The 17,742-nt window shown below is 44.0% G+C and overlaps 1 protein-coding gene across 1 annotated transcript in view; it reads right to left on the bottom strand.

Annotated features, from left to right (window-relative positions):
* Positions 1-766: 766 nt before the first annotated feature.
* LOC146759587 (C-Jun-amino-terminal kinase-interacting protein 3-like) overlaps positions 767-17,742 on the bottom strand; it is a 34,330-nt gene continuing 17,354 nt past the window's right edge. Inside the window, exons 6-7 of the mRNA XM_085510436.1 lie at positions 897-1,023; positions 767-796 (exon numbers count right to left, since the gene is read on the bottom strand). Coding sequence (XP_085366562.1) covers positions 767-796; positions 897-1,023 — 157 coding nt within the window. The remainder of the gene's footprint in view (positions 797-896; positions 1,024-17,742) is intronic.

The raw sequence follows: 17,742 nt of genomic DNA, 5'->3' as shown, positions 1-17,742 counted from the left end.
GCAGCCAAATTCTAGGCCTTCAGCCAAGTTTCAACAGGGATTTTAAGTAGTACTTCTGTACAGCACCACTTAAATTGACCAAGAATAGTTGAAACACTAACCAGTGCTTCAAAGAATGTATAGGTGAGCTGCATGGAAGACTTTAAGAACTGTAGACATTGTCACCTTAAAGTCTATAATGTATTGGTCAGACAACGCTTTACTTAGCAGTAAAATAACATCAGCTCAACCTCACCACTCAGTTATGTAATTTTTAATTGGTATTTATACTGGAATAACTTGTTGCCAACACAGTTATAGGGGTTCTTTCCTGAAAAACCAGTTGGGGTTTTTTCTGTTGTTTCTTTTTTGCCCTTCAAATCAGTTTTACTGTATCCCAACCAGCTTTAGTTAGCTTCATACTTGTAGGTTTTAGTTATCAGGCACAGCAAACAGAAGGGAAGACAGGAATCAAAAAACTCACAACTTCCCTCCTGAGGGAGAAAAGTCTTCAGCTGCAATGTTTGACCTCCTGCAAACAAAACAGAGATAAGGGAATGGCTTTGTTTTCAAAGTGAGTTTTGAACTGTATAATGAAAACCTTCAATGGTACCACTTAATGACCACTGCAGCAGAAGCAGAAAAAAGGTTTTTTCAAAAAATAAATTATCTTGTCTCATTATCCCTTTCCTCCCTTGAAAATAGTCCCTGCTTCATAAGTATTAGCATAAATCTGCCTATGGAGATGAGTAGTAACTAACTGTCCATCCTTAGTTTCAATACTTGCTTAAATGCTGGTTAAGGTGACAACTGGGACCTGAAAAGATTTCAGATATAAACAGATTTGTAGCACATATTTCCCTACAATTTCCACTACAAAACAAAAAAACACATTTGTACAAATGGCAGAAACTCACAACTTTGTACGGTTCAGCAAAGAGAGGAGAGTTGGGTGGAAAGGCTTCTTCACCCTGCTGGATTTCTTGATTTCGCCTTTCCCTTTCTTTCATACGCAGCACATTTCGGTCTTCACGGTTCATGTTGCTGCAAAAAACAACCAACAATTCCCTGGTCACAGAAGGAAAGAGGAGGATGGAAGCACACCCTGTTCTGCAAGAGATCCCAGGCAAGAACCCCCCGCTGACTGCAGCTCCTCAAAACTGAAAAGAAGTTTGTCCAGCTTAAAACATTTCACATTTAGAGCAGCTATAACCTACAATCTGTTCCTGACAGGGACAGTTTATGCACTTAAATAAATAAATCACAGAGTCCTCAGGCAAACAACTGGAAGTTGGAGCCTTCAGCTCTGTTGGCACTGCGATGCAGCAGTCAGGAGTTGTCCAGGCTCCAGGAAATCCAGAAGGATCGGCCCCTCTGGCAGCCCAACAGACAGCACACATTACAGTGCTCTACTGCAAAAATGTAGATCAAAAACATAGAAATCTCACATATTACAAATCTTCCTTGGAAGCCTGGCCTTGCTGCTTGCATTAACAGCAACGTGTCAAATTGCAGAAATGCAAAATCCACAAACAAGTCAGCAATGATTTCCTTTGAGGTTCATAAAGCACCAGGACTTACAGGAGTAAACAAAATAAGGTATAAATGAGGTCTCTAACTCTTTTTTGTACGTGTCATGCTGTACTTTGCATTAAGAGATTTATAAAAGTGGCTTCTTGATCTACAAAATGATGGTAGGTGCATCCAGAACATAAATACTATTCCAATTTAAGTGTAAAATGAAAAAGGTGTCTGCTCAGAAAGTCATTATTTCATATTTTCAGACAGCTGCCTGATTATTAGAAATACAGCATCATAATCCTGCCACAGAGCTCATCTGAAAGCTCTATGAAACCAGCTGTTCCATTCTGGGCACAACTTCCACCTACTGTTGGAAGTAACCGCGGGAGACAAGTCTCATGCTATCATGGTCAACAAGCCTCGTTTATTAGGTGTTACAGCATCTTATTTATACAATCAGTAATAAGTTTATGCATATTGCAAAAGTAAAGCTCAGGATTGGTGAATTAGACATTACTTCATCTGACCTTTGTGGTTAGTCTTATAGATACTTTTTCTTTGCAGCTTTGTCTACACCTTGCTACACATCTTGCTTTTCCCTTAGGCCGTCCTTGCCTCTAGATACATATTTCATCTTTAGCTACATACCCTGTCTTTTCACATACTGATTTCTTCTCAGCTGCTTAGCCCGTGACCGTCCCTAGGATAGACCGTCTTTGTCTTTAATCACGTTCATTCTTTTACAATTTAACTAGTGGAATCTCTTCATGTCCTTTCTCATGAAGCCATTCTGCATAAACACTCTCCACATTTCCCCCGTTTTCTTTTAAAATGAAAAGGCTCAGTTTAACGACCGATTAATCATATTTAACAAGCAATTCAGTTCAATTGTTCAATTAGTTCTCATGTAGTTTTATCCTGCTCCATAGCTGCTGCTCTGTGAACTTCTCATCTCAATCCATGGCTGCTGCTCCGTAGAATTCTTCTTGTATTACAACAATTCCAAGATACTGCCTATAGAATAACAACACTACTTATATTAATGACATAACTATTATAACTCAATCAAGACCTCGATTGACAATACTCTAAAAGTGAAAAAAGAGACAAGTCAAATACAACATAACAACATTACTGTTAAACCTACTAAAAAGAACAAACATGTTTGTACTGCAACCTAAGTTTCTTCAACCTAAAAATAAATCCGTGAGGGTCCCATTGTGTTAATCTGTAACTGATCAGGAAAAGTCTTCAATTTTCTTATACTCTGATATATTGATTTTAATGACCACTAAAATTTGTGCAATAAATGCTTTTAAGATGCTCATAACCATGCTCTACCAACTGAGTTATCCGGGCTAATAATTGATTAATGATTGTGCAATTTTATGAAGTAGCATGTCAAATAGAACCAATTTTAGAGGACAAATGTACTAGAGTATCACTAGGGGCATTAATACTTATTGACCCTTGAGAAACAGCAAGCTGTGTTGGTGGTGGATGCGACAGGTAGTGCCAGCAGGGCGTCCCCTGCTTCAAGGTGCACATTTCCTCTCTCATCCATCACAGATTCTCTCCTGCATTCAGAGTCTGAAGGATTTCTTCCAGTTGTACACCACATCCGCATGGCCAGTGCGTGATATAGAGCCCAAGTGGAACACCTGCTTGGAAAACAAACTATCAAATTTAGTTCTATTAGCGTGCACTTTTGTCTAAAATGATGCATGGTTATATTTTCAGATCCCAATTAATTGGATGTAAAATAGGTATCCGTTATATGATACAGGGTCATCTCTTTGACTAGAATTCCTTTCCAGGTTTTGTCTTTGCAAATTAAGAAAAGCTAATTAATAGGCTAATAACATCATAACCAAACAGTACTAAAACATTAAAAGAGCTATTCCTGTAGATTCTAGCATTGATTACATCAAATCCTGTTTAATACACATCTGATCTATTACTAAAATAGAAGAAGCACACAACATCCTAGCTAATGCCTTAAACTCCAAATCTTGAGACTGCATTGGTAAAACAGAAAATCACACACTATGTCAAACTATTAGTAATATTATCTATAACACAGCAAGTTACAAAGCAATACCACTAAGTAAGAAACACACAATTACAATTACTATAAAGGCTGGATGCTATTTTCTGCCTTCAGATGAGACCGAAGATATCATGCTGGAACCCACATAGGGCCAGTCCCTGTGGAAATACGAGCATATTCACGACCCCAAGTTGTCAGTGGTAGAGGACAGTCCCAAAGTCCTGTGGCCATATTCCAAACATTAACCATAGGCTGTTCCTTTAGCACCGGGGAAGCCTCAAAATGACGATCCACATAAGCTGTATCTCTATGAACATGATTCAAAAAATTCAGCACAAACAAAACAAGCAAAACCTTACATAATATTTCTTGTAGTGTGTCACCCATATTCCCCCTTTTTTGTTTAATAATAAGAATGGATTTCAATGTTTGATAAATGTGATCAGTAATAGCTTGTCCAGTGGGAGAATGAGCAATGGCTGTAGTATGTTTAACACACCCTTCTTGGAGGAAAGTTTGAGTGGCCTTAGAGGTATACGCAGGCCCATTATCTGTTTTTGTAGTATGTGGGATTCCCATAGCAGCATAAGCAGATAACCAGTGTTTACGGGTGTCATGACTGTGTTCACCTGTATGTGCTGTGGCAAATATGTAAGAAGAATGAATATCTATTGTTACATGTGCATATTTTACACGGCCAAATTCAGGAATGTGAGTGACATTTGTCTGACACAGTTGAAGAGGTGCTGTGCCACATGGATTTGTCCGAGTCTGAGGCAAAGAGGTATCAGTCAAATTATGTAGCTGATATTCAGTCACAAACACGGTGTATTGCATAGGAGAGAGGATCATTCTTAACACAGTTTTCCAATCGTGAGGGGTCATAGCGTAAGTGTCACTGTTTGTAACCAAAAGATTGTATGTAAAGGCTGACTGAACTCCGAATGTTCTCACTGACTCCCTTAGCTCCTTCACTGCCTCATAAGGCAGGGATTCCAAATGGGGGACCTGATTAGGAAAGGTCTGCAACGTGTCAGCATCACCCCTTAATATTGTTTCTTCTCTGCATTGCTCTAAGACATCACAGTATGCTGTAGGGAAAATTGTCATTCCTGCTCCCTTCAAAGTATCATCAGGAAGAAATGCGTCCGATTCGCTTTCTGGATCTACTGGACCTGGGTCACAACAATCCCCTGGTTTCAGTCCATCCGTGTCTTTAACCACGTTACACACGGGCTGCAGAGACACAGCCGCGCAGGACGAAGGAGGGGCGGCATGGCGAGGTGCAGAGAACGACGTGGGCGAAGCAGAGGGCGGGGGTGCTGTAGAGACCGACAACGCGACGAGCGACGTGTGCGGGGGGGCAGGCGGCCGCTGGCTGGGAACGGCTGCTTGTATCGGAGCGCGGCCGCTGTTCTTTCGTGCGCTGCTTCTCACGTTTCCCGACTTCCTATAGCATACAGCAGCGTTGTGGGTGTTGGATTGACACTTGCTGCACCAAATCCCAGTGGCTTGGCACTCGTGACGGATGTGGCCAGTTTTTTCACAACGGAAACATTTCATGAGGGAGCTGTTCTGCGAGCGTGGGCTTGTAGCGAGTGCAGCTTGGAGGGGTGCAAGGGCTGCTAACACTTGATTCTGAGAAGCCTCAGCCTGTGCCTTTAATCCTGCCCCTAGCTCTTTAATAGCCTCAACTATGAAAGCCTGAGCCCCCGTGGGCACGCTCGATAGTCTGTCTAACGCCTCCTCTATTGTCCAGTTACTCCTCAAAGTACTTAGAATGCCACGAGCTGTAGCATTACAATTCTGAAGTGCACAATGTTTTAGCATTATTTCCCTCATGTACTCTGGTACTCCAGCCTTCTCTATGGCTCCAGCTACCTTATCTATGAACGCTCCAAAATCCTCATTTCTTCTCTGCTGGATTCCCATATAAGACAACAACCCACCTGGTGCCTTGATCTTATCCATAGCCTGTCTGGCCAGATACATTGACTCTCTACATTTAACTGGTCCTAATAAGGCCTGGGCCTCTGTCCGGATGAAAGGACCCACCCCTAAAAGTTCTTCAACGGTGACATTATACAAGGGATCTCCAGGCTGCCTAACTATCACAACTCTCTGTTGGCACATCTCTTCCCAATAAGCATTAAATAGCAATTGTTCGTGCTGCGAAAAAATCAACCTAGCTATAGCCTGACAATCAGATGGCAACAAAACCTGAGTACTCCAGATATAATCCAGTATCTGTCTCGCTGGCTCACTTTTTACTCCAAACTGACTGACCGTAGACCGCAATTGTGACAACAACTTCCAATCTAAAGCACTGATAGCAGCCTGTGTCCCACCTGCAGCATTAGGCGAATACCCCACCGACAGCACCGCCTGTTGCAGCGCTTCCAACGCCTCACCGTCTCCTGCCTCTAAACAAGCCCGCGCCAGCGCAGCCCAAGCCCCCCCCCGCTCCCGCGCGACGGCCTCCGCCAGGTCACTCTGTGCCCCAGGGAGCGGCTCATTGCAAAGGGGGGTCGAGGGGGCCGGCTGTAGCGCCATGGTCGATGCAGGCGGCTCGTCTGATACAGACGTGCAGGGAGACGGAGACGGGGCACTCGGCTCCACAACCGCTGGCAATGCAGGCTCGGCGGCCGGCGGCAACTTTACGGTGGACACAGCAGGGGGCCCCGGGCAATCTGACCATTCATTATAATTCTTATTCCTCCCCTGCACAGCACTAGCTTTCTCTACCGCTTCCTTTTCTGCCTGATATTGCAACAAATCATTATAAACCACACGCCACCACTTCCCGCATTTTTTAACCATTTTCTCCCCATCTATCATTCCCTGAAAAATTGCATCTCCAAATTTACACCATTCAGCAAGATCATGCACTAAATGCAGATTCTGAAATAACCCTTTAGCATACCCATACACTAATAACTTAGGGAGTTCCTTTTCCAAGTCTACCCCCTTAAACTGTCTCCGCCTAAGAAAAGCGGAAAATAAATTATATGCTGCTTGCCTGTCCATATTTACTCACATCGGTACCGTTGCAGCCCTCCAGGCTTCGGCAGCACGTGTCGGTCGAGCCCACCTGTCGTGGTCACTCGAGACGCGGAGCTCCAATTTTAGCTCTTTTCGTCGTCCGTCGAGCTGCGAAATCCGGACCCGAACCCAACGCAGTTCTTCACCCGTGGCACCCTTTTTTTCCTTATCACGTCGGGGTCACCATTTGTTGGAAGTAACCGCGGGAGACAAGTCTCATGCTATCATGGTCAACAAGCCTCGTTTATTAGGTGTTACAGCATCTTATTTATACAATCAGTAATAAGTTTATGCATATTGCAAAAGTAAAGCTCAGGATTGGTGAATTAGACATTACTTCATCTGACCTTTGTGGTTAGTCTTATAGATACTTTTTCTTTGCAGCTTTGTCTACACCTTGCTACACATCTTGCTTTTCCCTTAGGCCGTCCTTGCCTCTAGATACATATTTCATCTTTAGCTACATACCCTGTCTTTTCACATACTGATTTCTTCTCAGCTGCTTAGCCCGTGACCGTCCCTAGGATAGACCGTCTTTGTCTTTAATCACGTTCATTCTTTTACAATTTAACTAGTGGAATCTCTTCATGTCCTTTCTCATGAAGCCATTCTGCATAAACACTCTCCACAACCTACCACTCAGCTTTTAAAAAAACATTATTTGTGCTTTTCACCTTAAAATCATTTGAGCCTTTCACTGCAGTTTCTTACTCACTTGGCTTCATTTTTTCCTACTGCTCTGCCCACAGGCACATCAAAACCAGAAGAAATCCCCGGTGTAAGTTTAAATGTGTGATGCTTTAGGGTGTGAGTTTGTTGCATTTCCCTGAGATACCTGCACTGTAAGCAAGCTAAAAGCATCAGCATCATCCAACGTGACGCTGACATCGAGCCTAGGAATGTGCTAACTTTTAACGTACATACGAAAATCACTTCTTCTCTAATTGTGCTAAAATCAGTTGAACTCATGCAACTGCAAGTGAATGCAAGTCTGCCAGCTGAGGGAGGGCCCTGCACGCTGCAATGCAGCCAAGCTACAAACTACAACCAATGTTCACAGTGATGGCAGAACGTAAACCTGCCTTGAAAGTTGGAGGTATAAACAGCTTTTTCTTTTTTCCTCCTTCAGATTTCTTGTATATCCAAGACTTAAACAGCAACAAATGTCAGACTTAATCACAGATAGTGACCTGTTAAAGCCAACCATTAGGATCTATGCCATTTTACTATCAAAGGCAAAATGTTTGGCAGGGAACAGAGTATCTACACCTACCTGTGGGTAGTTCATTCAATAAAAAGCACTAAGATAATGAATCATATGCAGCTATCCCTTTAGAAGATAATTACACTTTACAAGTAGAGAGTTACACTTTAACACGAGGATCTTCACTGAGCATCACCTTTCAAAACTGTATAAACATCTGTTGAAAAAAACAAGTGTACTATACAAAGATATAAAAACAAATATAAAGGGAGTTACAGTACTATTTGAGTATAAGAGTAAAAAGGTCAAAAGAGTCAAAACAGTTTAAATCTGCTCTCCACTAAATATCCCAAGACAGACGGAAAATTTGATTTAATATGCTGTTACCCTTTTTTTCCTCCCAGTACATTTCACTTGGGTCTCTCAATATGCATTATGCTACATTTATATTCCTAGTTAAAGAGTCATAACTTCTTCAGAGCGAAGAAGCAGCAAATGCCTGCCATGAATCTGTGCAATGAAGTGCTCCTTAAAAAATCAAAAATGCATGAAATGATCCAGAGCTGAAAGCTGAAAATCATCCATGCCAACCTTCAAAATTACCATTGTGTTTACAAATGTCATAGGAGAATATGATTTTAGTTCCCAGGATTTCCTGTCTTCACAATGAGAAAAATATCTGATATTTAGCCAAGACTTTGTCTTGAGGCTTGTATACAGAGTCATGTCCACAGCATGTGAACATTTGGGCGAACACTTCCAAGGCACAGCACGCATGCCAGTGCAGCTAAGTGCTTCTACCCTGACCTGGCCTCTGTTATCCTGATGAATTTTCATTCAGTGAAATGAAGTAGGATTCTTGGGGTGGGACATCGCAACTGCTTAACTGCACACAAAAACACTCTGTAACAGCATAAAGGAACATGAAGCTGTACTTAACCTTTTTAAGTGGGCTTTTCCTGCAGCCATATTTCTCATAAAGTACAAAGAGGAGAGTAAGCCATACCCTTTATCCTTTTCTGCATGTACAGCACCACACCACCTAAAGCAAAACACTGCTAAATACGTATTAATTCACATGGTAATATAGAGTGAATAAGATGGAAGTACAAAGATAGTAGGACTCTTCTGTTACCTACAGCACTCTGCTAGCTGAGTGTTTTCCTGGGAAACAACCAACTGAATACCTGTAGAAAATTATATTCTGAATCTTTCCTTTGGTGGACCCTCCTTAAATGAATGGAATTTCAGACTTAAACCCTATAAAACTGCAGAATTAAAATTGAAAAACTAGGACCTTAACATTTCTGTGCAAATCAAGATGAATCTGAACATTTGTAAAACATGACCATCTTGGGAAATGAGAAATGTCTTTGGATATTTATTATGCCACAATTTAAAAACATTCTGAAATCTCAGTAGCTTGGGCCTGAGTTAGCTCCCAGTCAGATGGAAAGATTTTGTTTAAAGCTGTAAATCCTTCTAATGGTATTTAACTGTTTGAGTCATTGGAGAATTTCCTGTCGGAGTGACAAAGTGCGTAAATAAAAACTAAAGCATCTGAAATATCAAAGAGATCACAGACACCTTTGGCTTCAGTCTATAGGAAAAAGCTCAATTGCCTCATCTCAGTGCAGCGCCCAGCACACAACATCAGGGCAGAACACCAGACAGAGAAAGCTTTTTTGTGTGTGTTTACACAAACAAACCCAGTAGGGAGTGTAACTGACTAGGATAGTTTTCAAGATCCCTTCACAAAAGCGATCCCAGAAATGCCAAAAAGTGTAGCACATATTTAGTCTGAGACTGAATTGAGGAAAAAGCAATCACTTCTTTCAGGTGAACACTCCAAAGCTAATGGGAATGCCTTTTTATAAACGCCAAGGCAACTTTTAAAGATTGAAAATTAGAACTAGAAGTTATTTTTGCTGTTGTAGGTGTCACGGAGTTCTCTCTAGAGCTCACTCCGGGACAGTGGGCACAAACCCGGGGCAGCAGGAACAAAAGCCCCCCCCCTTTTCTCTAGCGGCAGTGCGGCGTGGCCCGGCCAGGCCCGGCCACGTGCGTTTAGGGAGACGGGGAAGGGAAGGGAGATTACGATTAGGTCTAACAAAAAATGAGGGAGAAAAAAAGGTGATCTGAGAACGAATGGCAGTTTAATAACCTAATAATGCTAAACAAACAACAAGAGAGTATCAACAAAGAGAATACCAAGTCCCCAATCTCACCGGTGGAGCTGTGGAAGGCAGGAAGCTCTGACCACGTTGTCTCCTCGCAGGGAGCCGGCCAGCAACCCCGTCCCCTTCCTCACTTCCCTTCCGGTGCCCCACCCCACATGCCCATTAAGGCAGCCCACAGAAAAAAAAACTTGTCCCCTTTACTCCCATTATTAGCATGGTGTTCTGATGTGGAATACCAACACCAACCAAATTACAAAACAATAACATTCCACCCCTTATTACACATCATCACATCATGCCTAACTTTTATCAACATATAAACAGAACAGTAGTTAACATGCATTACATATGTACATACAGATATATATACATATATATATATACACACACATGGAATCACAGGCTGCACTCCCCCAGCATCAAATTTCCCTGTGGCACACACTGAACATCCCCATCCTTCTGCATCACCCACCAGGTGCACCCAGGTCCCTGTGCAAAGACAGTTCCACGGAGGGGCCTCCCCTTTCCAGAGGCTGGAAGGACCCAAACCGCTTTTCCCAGCATATTCTTTACATGCACCACAGGAACCTTGTCTCCCTCCACGGTACGCAGGGAGTTGGACTGTGTAGCACCGTCTCGGTTGGCTGATCCTCGGGTGTTTACCAGCCAGGTGGCTTCTGCTAGATGTTTCTCCCAGTTCTTAAATGTTCCACCACCCATCGCTTTCAGCGTGGTTTTCAGCAAACCATTGTGGCGCTCGATCTTACCAGCGGCTGGTGCGTGATAGGGGATGTGATAGATCCACTCGATGCCATGTTCTTTGGCCCAAGTGCTCACCAGTGAATTTTTGAAATGAGTCCCATTGTCTGATTCGATCCTCTCTGGGGTGCCATGTCGCCACAAGATTTGTGTCTCTAGGCCTAATATGGTGTTTCTGGCAGTGGCATGGGGTACCGCATATGTCTCAAGCCACCCGGTGGTTACCTCCACCATGGTGAGTACATAATGCTTACCATTACGAGTCTTTGGCAGGGTGATATAATCAATCTGCCATGCCTCCCCATATTTATACTTTTCCCATCGCCCTTCCCCCCAGAGAGGTCTCATCCTCTTGGCCTGTTTGATCATGGCACAGGTGTCACAATCATGGATGATCTGCGCAATAGCGTCCATAGTTATGTCCACCCCTCGGTCTCTAGCCCACTTATGTGTTCCATCTCTGCCAGTCTCTACCAGTGAGGCTTATCTCGGCCTCCAACACAGACAGTTCCTGCGAACCCCCAGTCACCCCATGTATATGTATCCGTTCTGTCCCTTCGAAACCTGAGGGTATCAGAGTGCACTGTGCACCGGTATCCACCAGTGCTTTATATTTTTGTGGTTATGATGTGCCAGGCCACCGAATCCACACAGTCCAATACACTCTATTATCCCTCTCCCCCCCCTGGCTGAGGGCAGGGCCCCTCTATTGGTTGTCTGAAGCGGTAGAGGCAACCTCAGTAGGGGCTGACCTCTTTTGTAATTTTCTTACCCGTGCTCGCAGTACAAAATTGGGTTCGTCATGCCACTTCTTCATATCCTCTCCATGGTCACGCAGGTAGTTCCACATGGCACCACGTGACATAGGCTCACTGCGGTCCTTCACTCGGACAGGTGTGCATTTGCGTCTGACAGCTGAGACTGCCACAGGTTCACTGTGGTTCCTTGCTGCAGACCAGCTCTTCTGCATGTTGTCCTGTCTTCTCTCCATTTGGTCCATTCTATCCACCATTTTACAGATGGCTGCGATGGTGGTACGGTGTGGCAGTAGTGAGTATTCGATATTTTGCAGTGAAAGGATGAGCTCAAAAATTTCAGGTCTCCTATCCAGCTCATCATACCTGTTAGAGTTCGTTAATAGTACACTGGAATACTTCCCTGGTGCTGACCGTATGAGTTTCTTGCATATTTCCGGAGTACCGCTCACCTTTTCTGGGTCATGGTAATCCTCTGGGTCCCCAGGGACAAACGTGGGATCGAACAGCATTTCTGCCACAGCCATTTCTCTCAGGTACTGGATACCTTCCTCAGCTGTACTCCATTTTTCCAGTACAGGCTCCAAATCACTTTTGAGAAGACAGGTTGCCTTTACAGCTGATAGAATCCTCTCCCCGAGATTGGCGACTCCATCGAGACATCTGCTGATTCCTCTATCAATAGATGAGTCTCGAGCAATGTTTCCTAATTGACGAGCCTCATCGCAGCTTAGGGACATGCAGGCGGCCCCATTGTCCCAACACCGGAGCAGCCAAGTGACAAGGCGTTCACCTGGGAGTCGGGCAAACTCCTTTCTCGCACTTTGGATTTCAGTAATTTTCAGAGGTTTACAAGTAGAGGAAGCAGTGACTTTTCCCTCATCATCACTATCTTCTCCGCGTCTGTTAGTCTTCTGGGTTGCCTTTCTCAGTGGTTTTGGGGAGGGTCCCTCACCAGGATCTTCCTCTACTTCCTCCATCCGTTCCAGACGTGAGGGCACACGCTCCCATCTCTGGCCTTCATCGTCACTATCTTCTCCATGTCTGTTAGTCTTCTGAGTTGCCTTCCTTGGTGGTTTTGGGGAGGGTCCCTCGCCCGGATCTTCCTCTACTTCCTCCATCCGTTCCAGACGTGAGGACACACGTTCCCATCTCTGGCCTTCCACTGGGGCGACTGACACTGATGCTGGTGCTTCCTGTGGTCGGCTGGGATTAACTTGTTGCCTTCCCCTTAGGATTTGGATCTCATTCTCGAGACTCTCTATCTTTTTCATAAGCCATTCGTTCTGAGATCCCCCTGATCTCCCACACTCACTCAGGGGTTCTATTAATTTCCCAAGGTCCCTCTGGTGTTCAGGGGTGAGATTACCTGATACTGGGGGTCCCGATGCTTCTGGCCCTTTTCCTGAGTCTCTCTGCACTATTCTTTGCAAGTCTCTCTGCAATTTATAGTAAACTACTACAATCAGAGAGACTAACAACACAGTATTCCAATTGACACCCCAGTCATACTTAAGGAATTCAGAGCATTCGTGAGCCAGTTCAAGCACGGTGCCTGTGATGTTCGTTAGTCTGGAAGGGAGCCAGGCAGATATCTCTATCCCTGCCAGCCATCGGCTTAATAAATCTACCCCTACCCCCAACATCAGGAAGTCCTTAAGCCAGGACCACAGGAACCTAGGGACTATCAGTCCTACATACAGGGCTGCTGAAAAAAAACACCTAATTACTGCCCAAAACATTGCCCTGAGCTCTGCCTGCATCCTCCACCAAAAATGTCACGGAGTTCTCTCTAGAGCTCACTCCGGGACAGTGGGCACAAACCCGGGGCAGCAGGAACAAAAGCCCCCCCCCTTTTCTCTAGCGGCAGTGCGGCGTGGCCCGGCCAGGCCCGGCCACGTGCGTTTAGGGAGATGGGGAAGGGAAGGGAGATTGCGATTAGGTCTAACAAAAAATAAGGGAGAAAAAAGGTGATCTGAGAAAGAATGGCAGTTTAATAACCTAATAATGCTAAACAAACAACAAGAGAGTATCAAACAAGAGAATACCAAGTCCCCAATCTCACCGATGGAGCTTTGGAAGGCAGGAAGCTCTGACCACGTTGTCTCCTCGCAGGGAGCCGCGCCAGCAACGCTGTCCCCTTCCTCACTTCCCTTCCGGTGCCCCACCCCACATGAACATTTGAGGCAGTTCACAGAGAAAAAAAAAACCTGTCCCCTTTACTCCCATTATTAGGCATGGTGTTATGATGTGGAATACCAACACCAACCAAATTGCAAAACCATAACATAAGGAAACAAACATTTGGGGAATGGCAGAATGGGGTAAAATTTACCGTCACGTCAAGAAAGTTGAAATTTCACTCTCATGTTCTTGGTGTGGTTTCTGCTATAATTATTTGGACTAATTAAGCTTTTCCCTGACGAAAGGCTAGAAGTATATCACAAAAAGGACCAACTTACCCATGACCTTTTATTTGTCTTACTCAAGCATCTCCTCCTGACCAAAACTGACAATAAAATATTCAGCCAGACTACAGGTTTGAGTAGCTGGGTTGTTTCTAGGATCTCCTGCAATCATAAGCTTGTAACACACACTTGTCTTTTGACTAAGTGTCTTTTACAGTGCAGTAAAAAAAAAAAGGTTTTCACATGGCTATTCCTCATTTACCTTGCTCTGAACTCATTCACTAACCATGCGGGATCAATCCAGGGAGAAGGGGAGGAGAGGGGAAGGGAAAGGGGAAGTCCACTGTCCTCTAAAATCAGGCTTCTTAGCCTAAAGCTCAACAGCAAATAGCAGTCCACTTCCCCACATTGCTAGACTCCGAGCATTTAAAGAACATCAGCTTACCTCATTATGAGCTCTAACATAGCCAAAGGAATTCACATATTCAAATATTCTCTTGAGTGATGAGAAATATGGAGCATAACTTCAGACTTCTGCTGTTCAACTCTCACTTCTATCATCAACCAGGGTAACAGTTCAATGCTGTTTTAGATGGAAGACTCATACTTTAAATAACTCAGCTCATTAAGGCTTGGATTCCCCACTACAATTAGCTAAATTCCAGTTTGGATCATGCTTCACCTTGGATCACTTAGGGATTCAGCCACTTAATGGTACTAACTCAGTTTGTCTACAGAGAAGCTGTTTTCTATAGCAACAATAAGCTGGGATTGCAACTGGATGTCGGGAAAGCACAAATCCTGCAGTTCTCCTGCACCAACATCCTCTCCTTCCATCAGAACTGCAAGTTTTTAAACCAGACTCATGCAAGCTTGCATGACACACCTTGTGCAAAACTGTTGGCAGCCATCAGGACAGCCAGGTGCTTCCTGTATAGACACTGTTCCATCAGTTTGGGTTTTTTGCCTCGCTAGAACAACATCCAGTGGTGAAAACTCACACAGCTGAAGCAACCACGCTGATATACTGCAGTCACTGGAGGTGCTCAAGAGCCACGGGTATGTGGCACTGGGGACGTGGTTAGTAAGTCCAGTGAGGGTGGGCTGGGTTGGACTCAGCTATCTCAGTGGTCTTTTCCAGCCTTGGGTCCAACTTGTAAGAGGGAATGAAGCAGCAAACTGCCCAGCACTGAGCTGCATTCTTCCGACATGTGGTATCAATGAAGTGCTGTATTTCCCTATCTTCTCTGGAACTATTATTCATCTAACCTAACTGAAACAGTAAGCCTGAACCTAGATATAAATCAGGATCATAGTCACCCGTGGTTCCTTATATATTCAGAAATACACTCTAGAGGGTAATTCAGTGCATCTAGAAATTCAAGTAGTCTCTGAAGGTCTTTGTATTTTCCAATGTCTGTTGGCCGCAGAAGTATGTGAAGTGATGGACATGGCCCAACGATCAGCACTGACAATCAGCTGCAAGTTAATATCTGCGGGTTGTTTGGTTTGTTTGCTTGTCTGTTTTATTTCCTACAACCATTCAGTTTGGAGAAAAGATGAGCAACTGCCAATAGAAGTGATAAGTGCACATTTTGGGACACAGAAGCAGAATTTTGTGACAACTGTCAGCCCGGAATATGTTGATGATGAAGTTGTCCTAACAGTGCATGCCAGTGATTTGACAAACCCTGCTCGGTATGACACAGTTTGTCTTCAATTTTTGGGATCTTTGATTCCCAGTTGGCTCTTAGGCAAAAAAAAAAAAAAGCCACCCAAACAACCTTGTCCTCATCTCATCCTTCCCATCCAGCTGCTGCCTCACAGAAGGGGTAAAATAAAAACTCTCTTGGACTAGCAGAGAGATTTACAATGGAGTAACTTAAGTAAGGATGGGAGACTGAAGGTGTTGGGGAAGACATCCAGGCTTTAGCTACAGGGCATGCATGCAGAATCACAAAACAAAGGCCAGTCAGAGAAATCAGAGCTTCGTCAGAATTAATGGGGTTGTTTCTACATGCCCACCCTATTTGCCAGTGTAAAACCTTCCAGTGAAAAAAAAGAAAGCTACAGATGGGTGGGGAGAATTGTTGGTGAAATTATTTGTGATATTTTTTGCTAATAATATGCTTAAAATCCTGTAGCTAGACTTAAAGTTAAGCAACTCACTCTATGTAAGTAGACTTACAGAAGGGAACCATAAAGCTTATGGAAGGGAACTGTCAAGCTAATCCACAGCTAAAACAGAGTAGAGACGAATTGCAGGAGCTTGTTTACTTTGCAGAAGTGTGAGCTTTAACCACTGCTGAGCTCCTAGTACAAAAGTCTGAACCAATGCAACAAACCAACCCGTCCATGTGGTACAAAAGAATGTACTGACACCACCAGAACACAAAATTCAATGGCTAAAAATACCAGCAAAAATCATCCAGCCCTTCTCCATTGCTCCAGGACATGCTCAGCTCTTTGTGACACAGATATTTCACTAACCTTTTCTGAATCCCACAGTGAAGGCTTCAAAGCCCCTCCAAATGACATATCCAGTCATCCAACCATTAAAAAGCTTTTCTGTTGTAGAACTTGCATCTTTGTCATTGCAATTGAAGTCCCTTATTTCTGCACAGAGAACAGATTGTTTGCTTCCACTTTCTAAAAGCCTTTTATATACTCAAAGCCTGCTATCATATTATATATGAGCACCTTCAAAGAGCCAACAGAGTCAATGATTTCATTGGAAGCATCAGATTTTATGACTCGCAGTAAGTGATCACCATAACTCACACTCACATCTCCTGCGTGTAGAGGAGATCCTCCTTGCATCTACAAAGATGCAAGAAGAAAAGAGGCAAAGAAGGGGTAAAATAAATCCCATCTTACATTTGGGATGCTTAATTCCAGCCTTGAAGGCTGATTTGCCCACTTAACAGCTGTGCTCTTCAGAAGCAGTTGTTCCACAGTTATTTAGAGAGAAAGACAAGTTTTGTACTTGGTTGTTAACACAGAGAACAGCATAAACACACAGATGAACTCAGCTTTGCAGTGTTGTAATGGCTGATGAGGGAAGCCAAGGATCCTTCCACACTGTCAGCCTTCATTTCCAGAGACATACCTTTGGGGGTGATGGTAATGCTGCTCTTGTCATCTCTGGACTCACAGAAGTACTCTCCCTCATCCTCAGCCTGGATCCTTGTTATTGTCAGGGTTCTTCTGACCCCTTCCTCATCAATCTGGAAACGTTTGCTGGGTTTGATCGCAACCTCATTCCTGCGCCACACCACCTTCCCTTTGACATGGCTCACTTCCTCTTCCTCTAAGCCACATAAACAGCTGCTTAGTGCTCCCAAAGCGAATGCTCACCAGTTGTTTCCAACTTGAAGGTCGTCTTCTGGCCAGCAGCCTCGCAGATGTATTCTCCAGCATCTTTCTTCTCCAGCTGCTCCACAACCAGACGCCGTGTTTTGCCCACGGATTCCATTTGGAACTTTCTGGAGGAGGCAATCAGTCTTCCATCCTTGTACCATTTTACTTCGGTTGGATCCTGTGCTACTTCACAGCTGAGGGAGGCACTTGCTGCCAGGGCAGCACTCACCTCTTTCTGCACCTGCTCCTGGTTTATAAACACAGGTTTTGGCTCTGAGGGAAGAAAAGAAAAAGTATTGACTGAGGGACTGAAATGAGACCAACTTGCAGGTCTGTATGTACAGGTTGGAACAGGTTTAGGTTACTACTTGTGCCCAAAATAATAGCCTTCACTAGAGAATATCAGTTCTTCTGTTGAAACAAAGTGTCAAATCTAGGCAAGAAAGAACCTAGGAACTGAAGGAACCAAGAGGGTCCTTGAACA

Source organism: Coturnix japonica, chromosome 10, assembly GCF_054131305.1.
Source record: "Coturnix japonica strain WE chromosome 10, WE-NBRP24, whole genome shotgun sequence".
In the NCBI taxonomy this organism is placed as follows: domain Eukaryota; kingdom Metazoa; phylum Chordata; class Aves; order Galliformes; family Phasianidae; genus Coturnix; species Coturnix japonica.
Note: the sequence above shows the minus strand (reverse complement) of the source record. Positions and strands in the feature narration are given on the sequence as shown.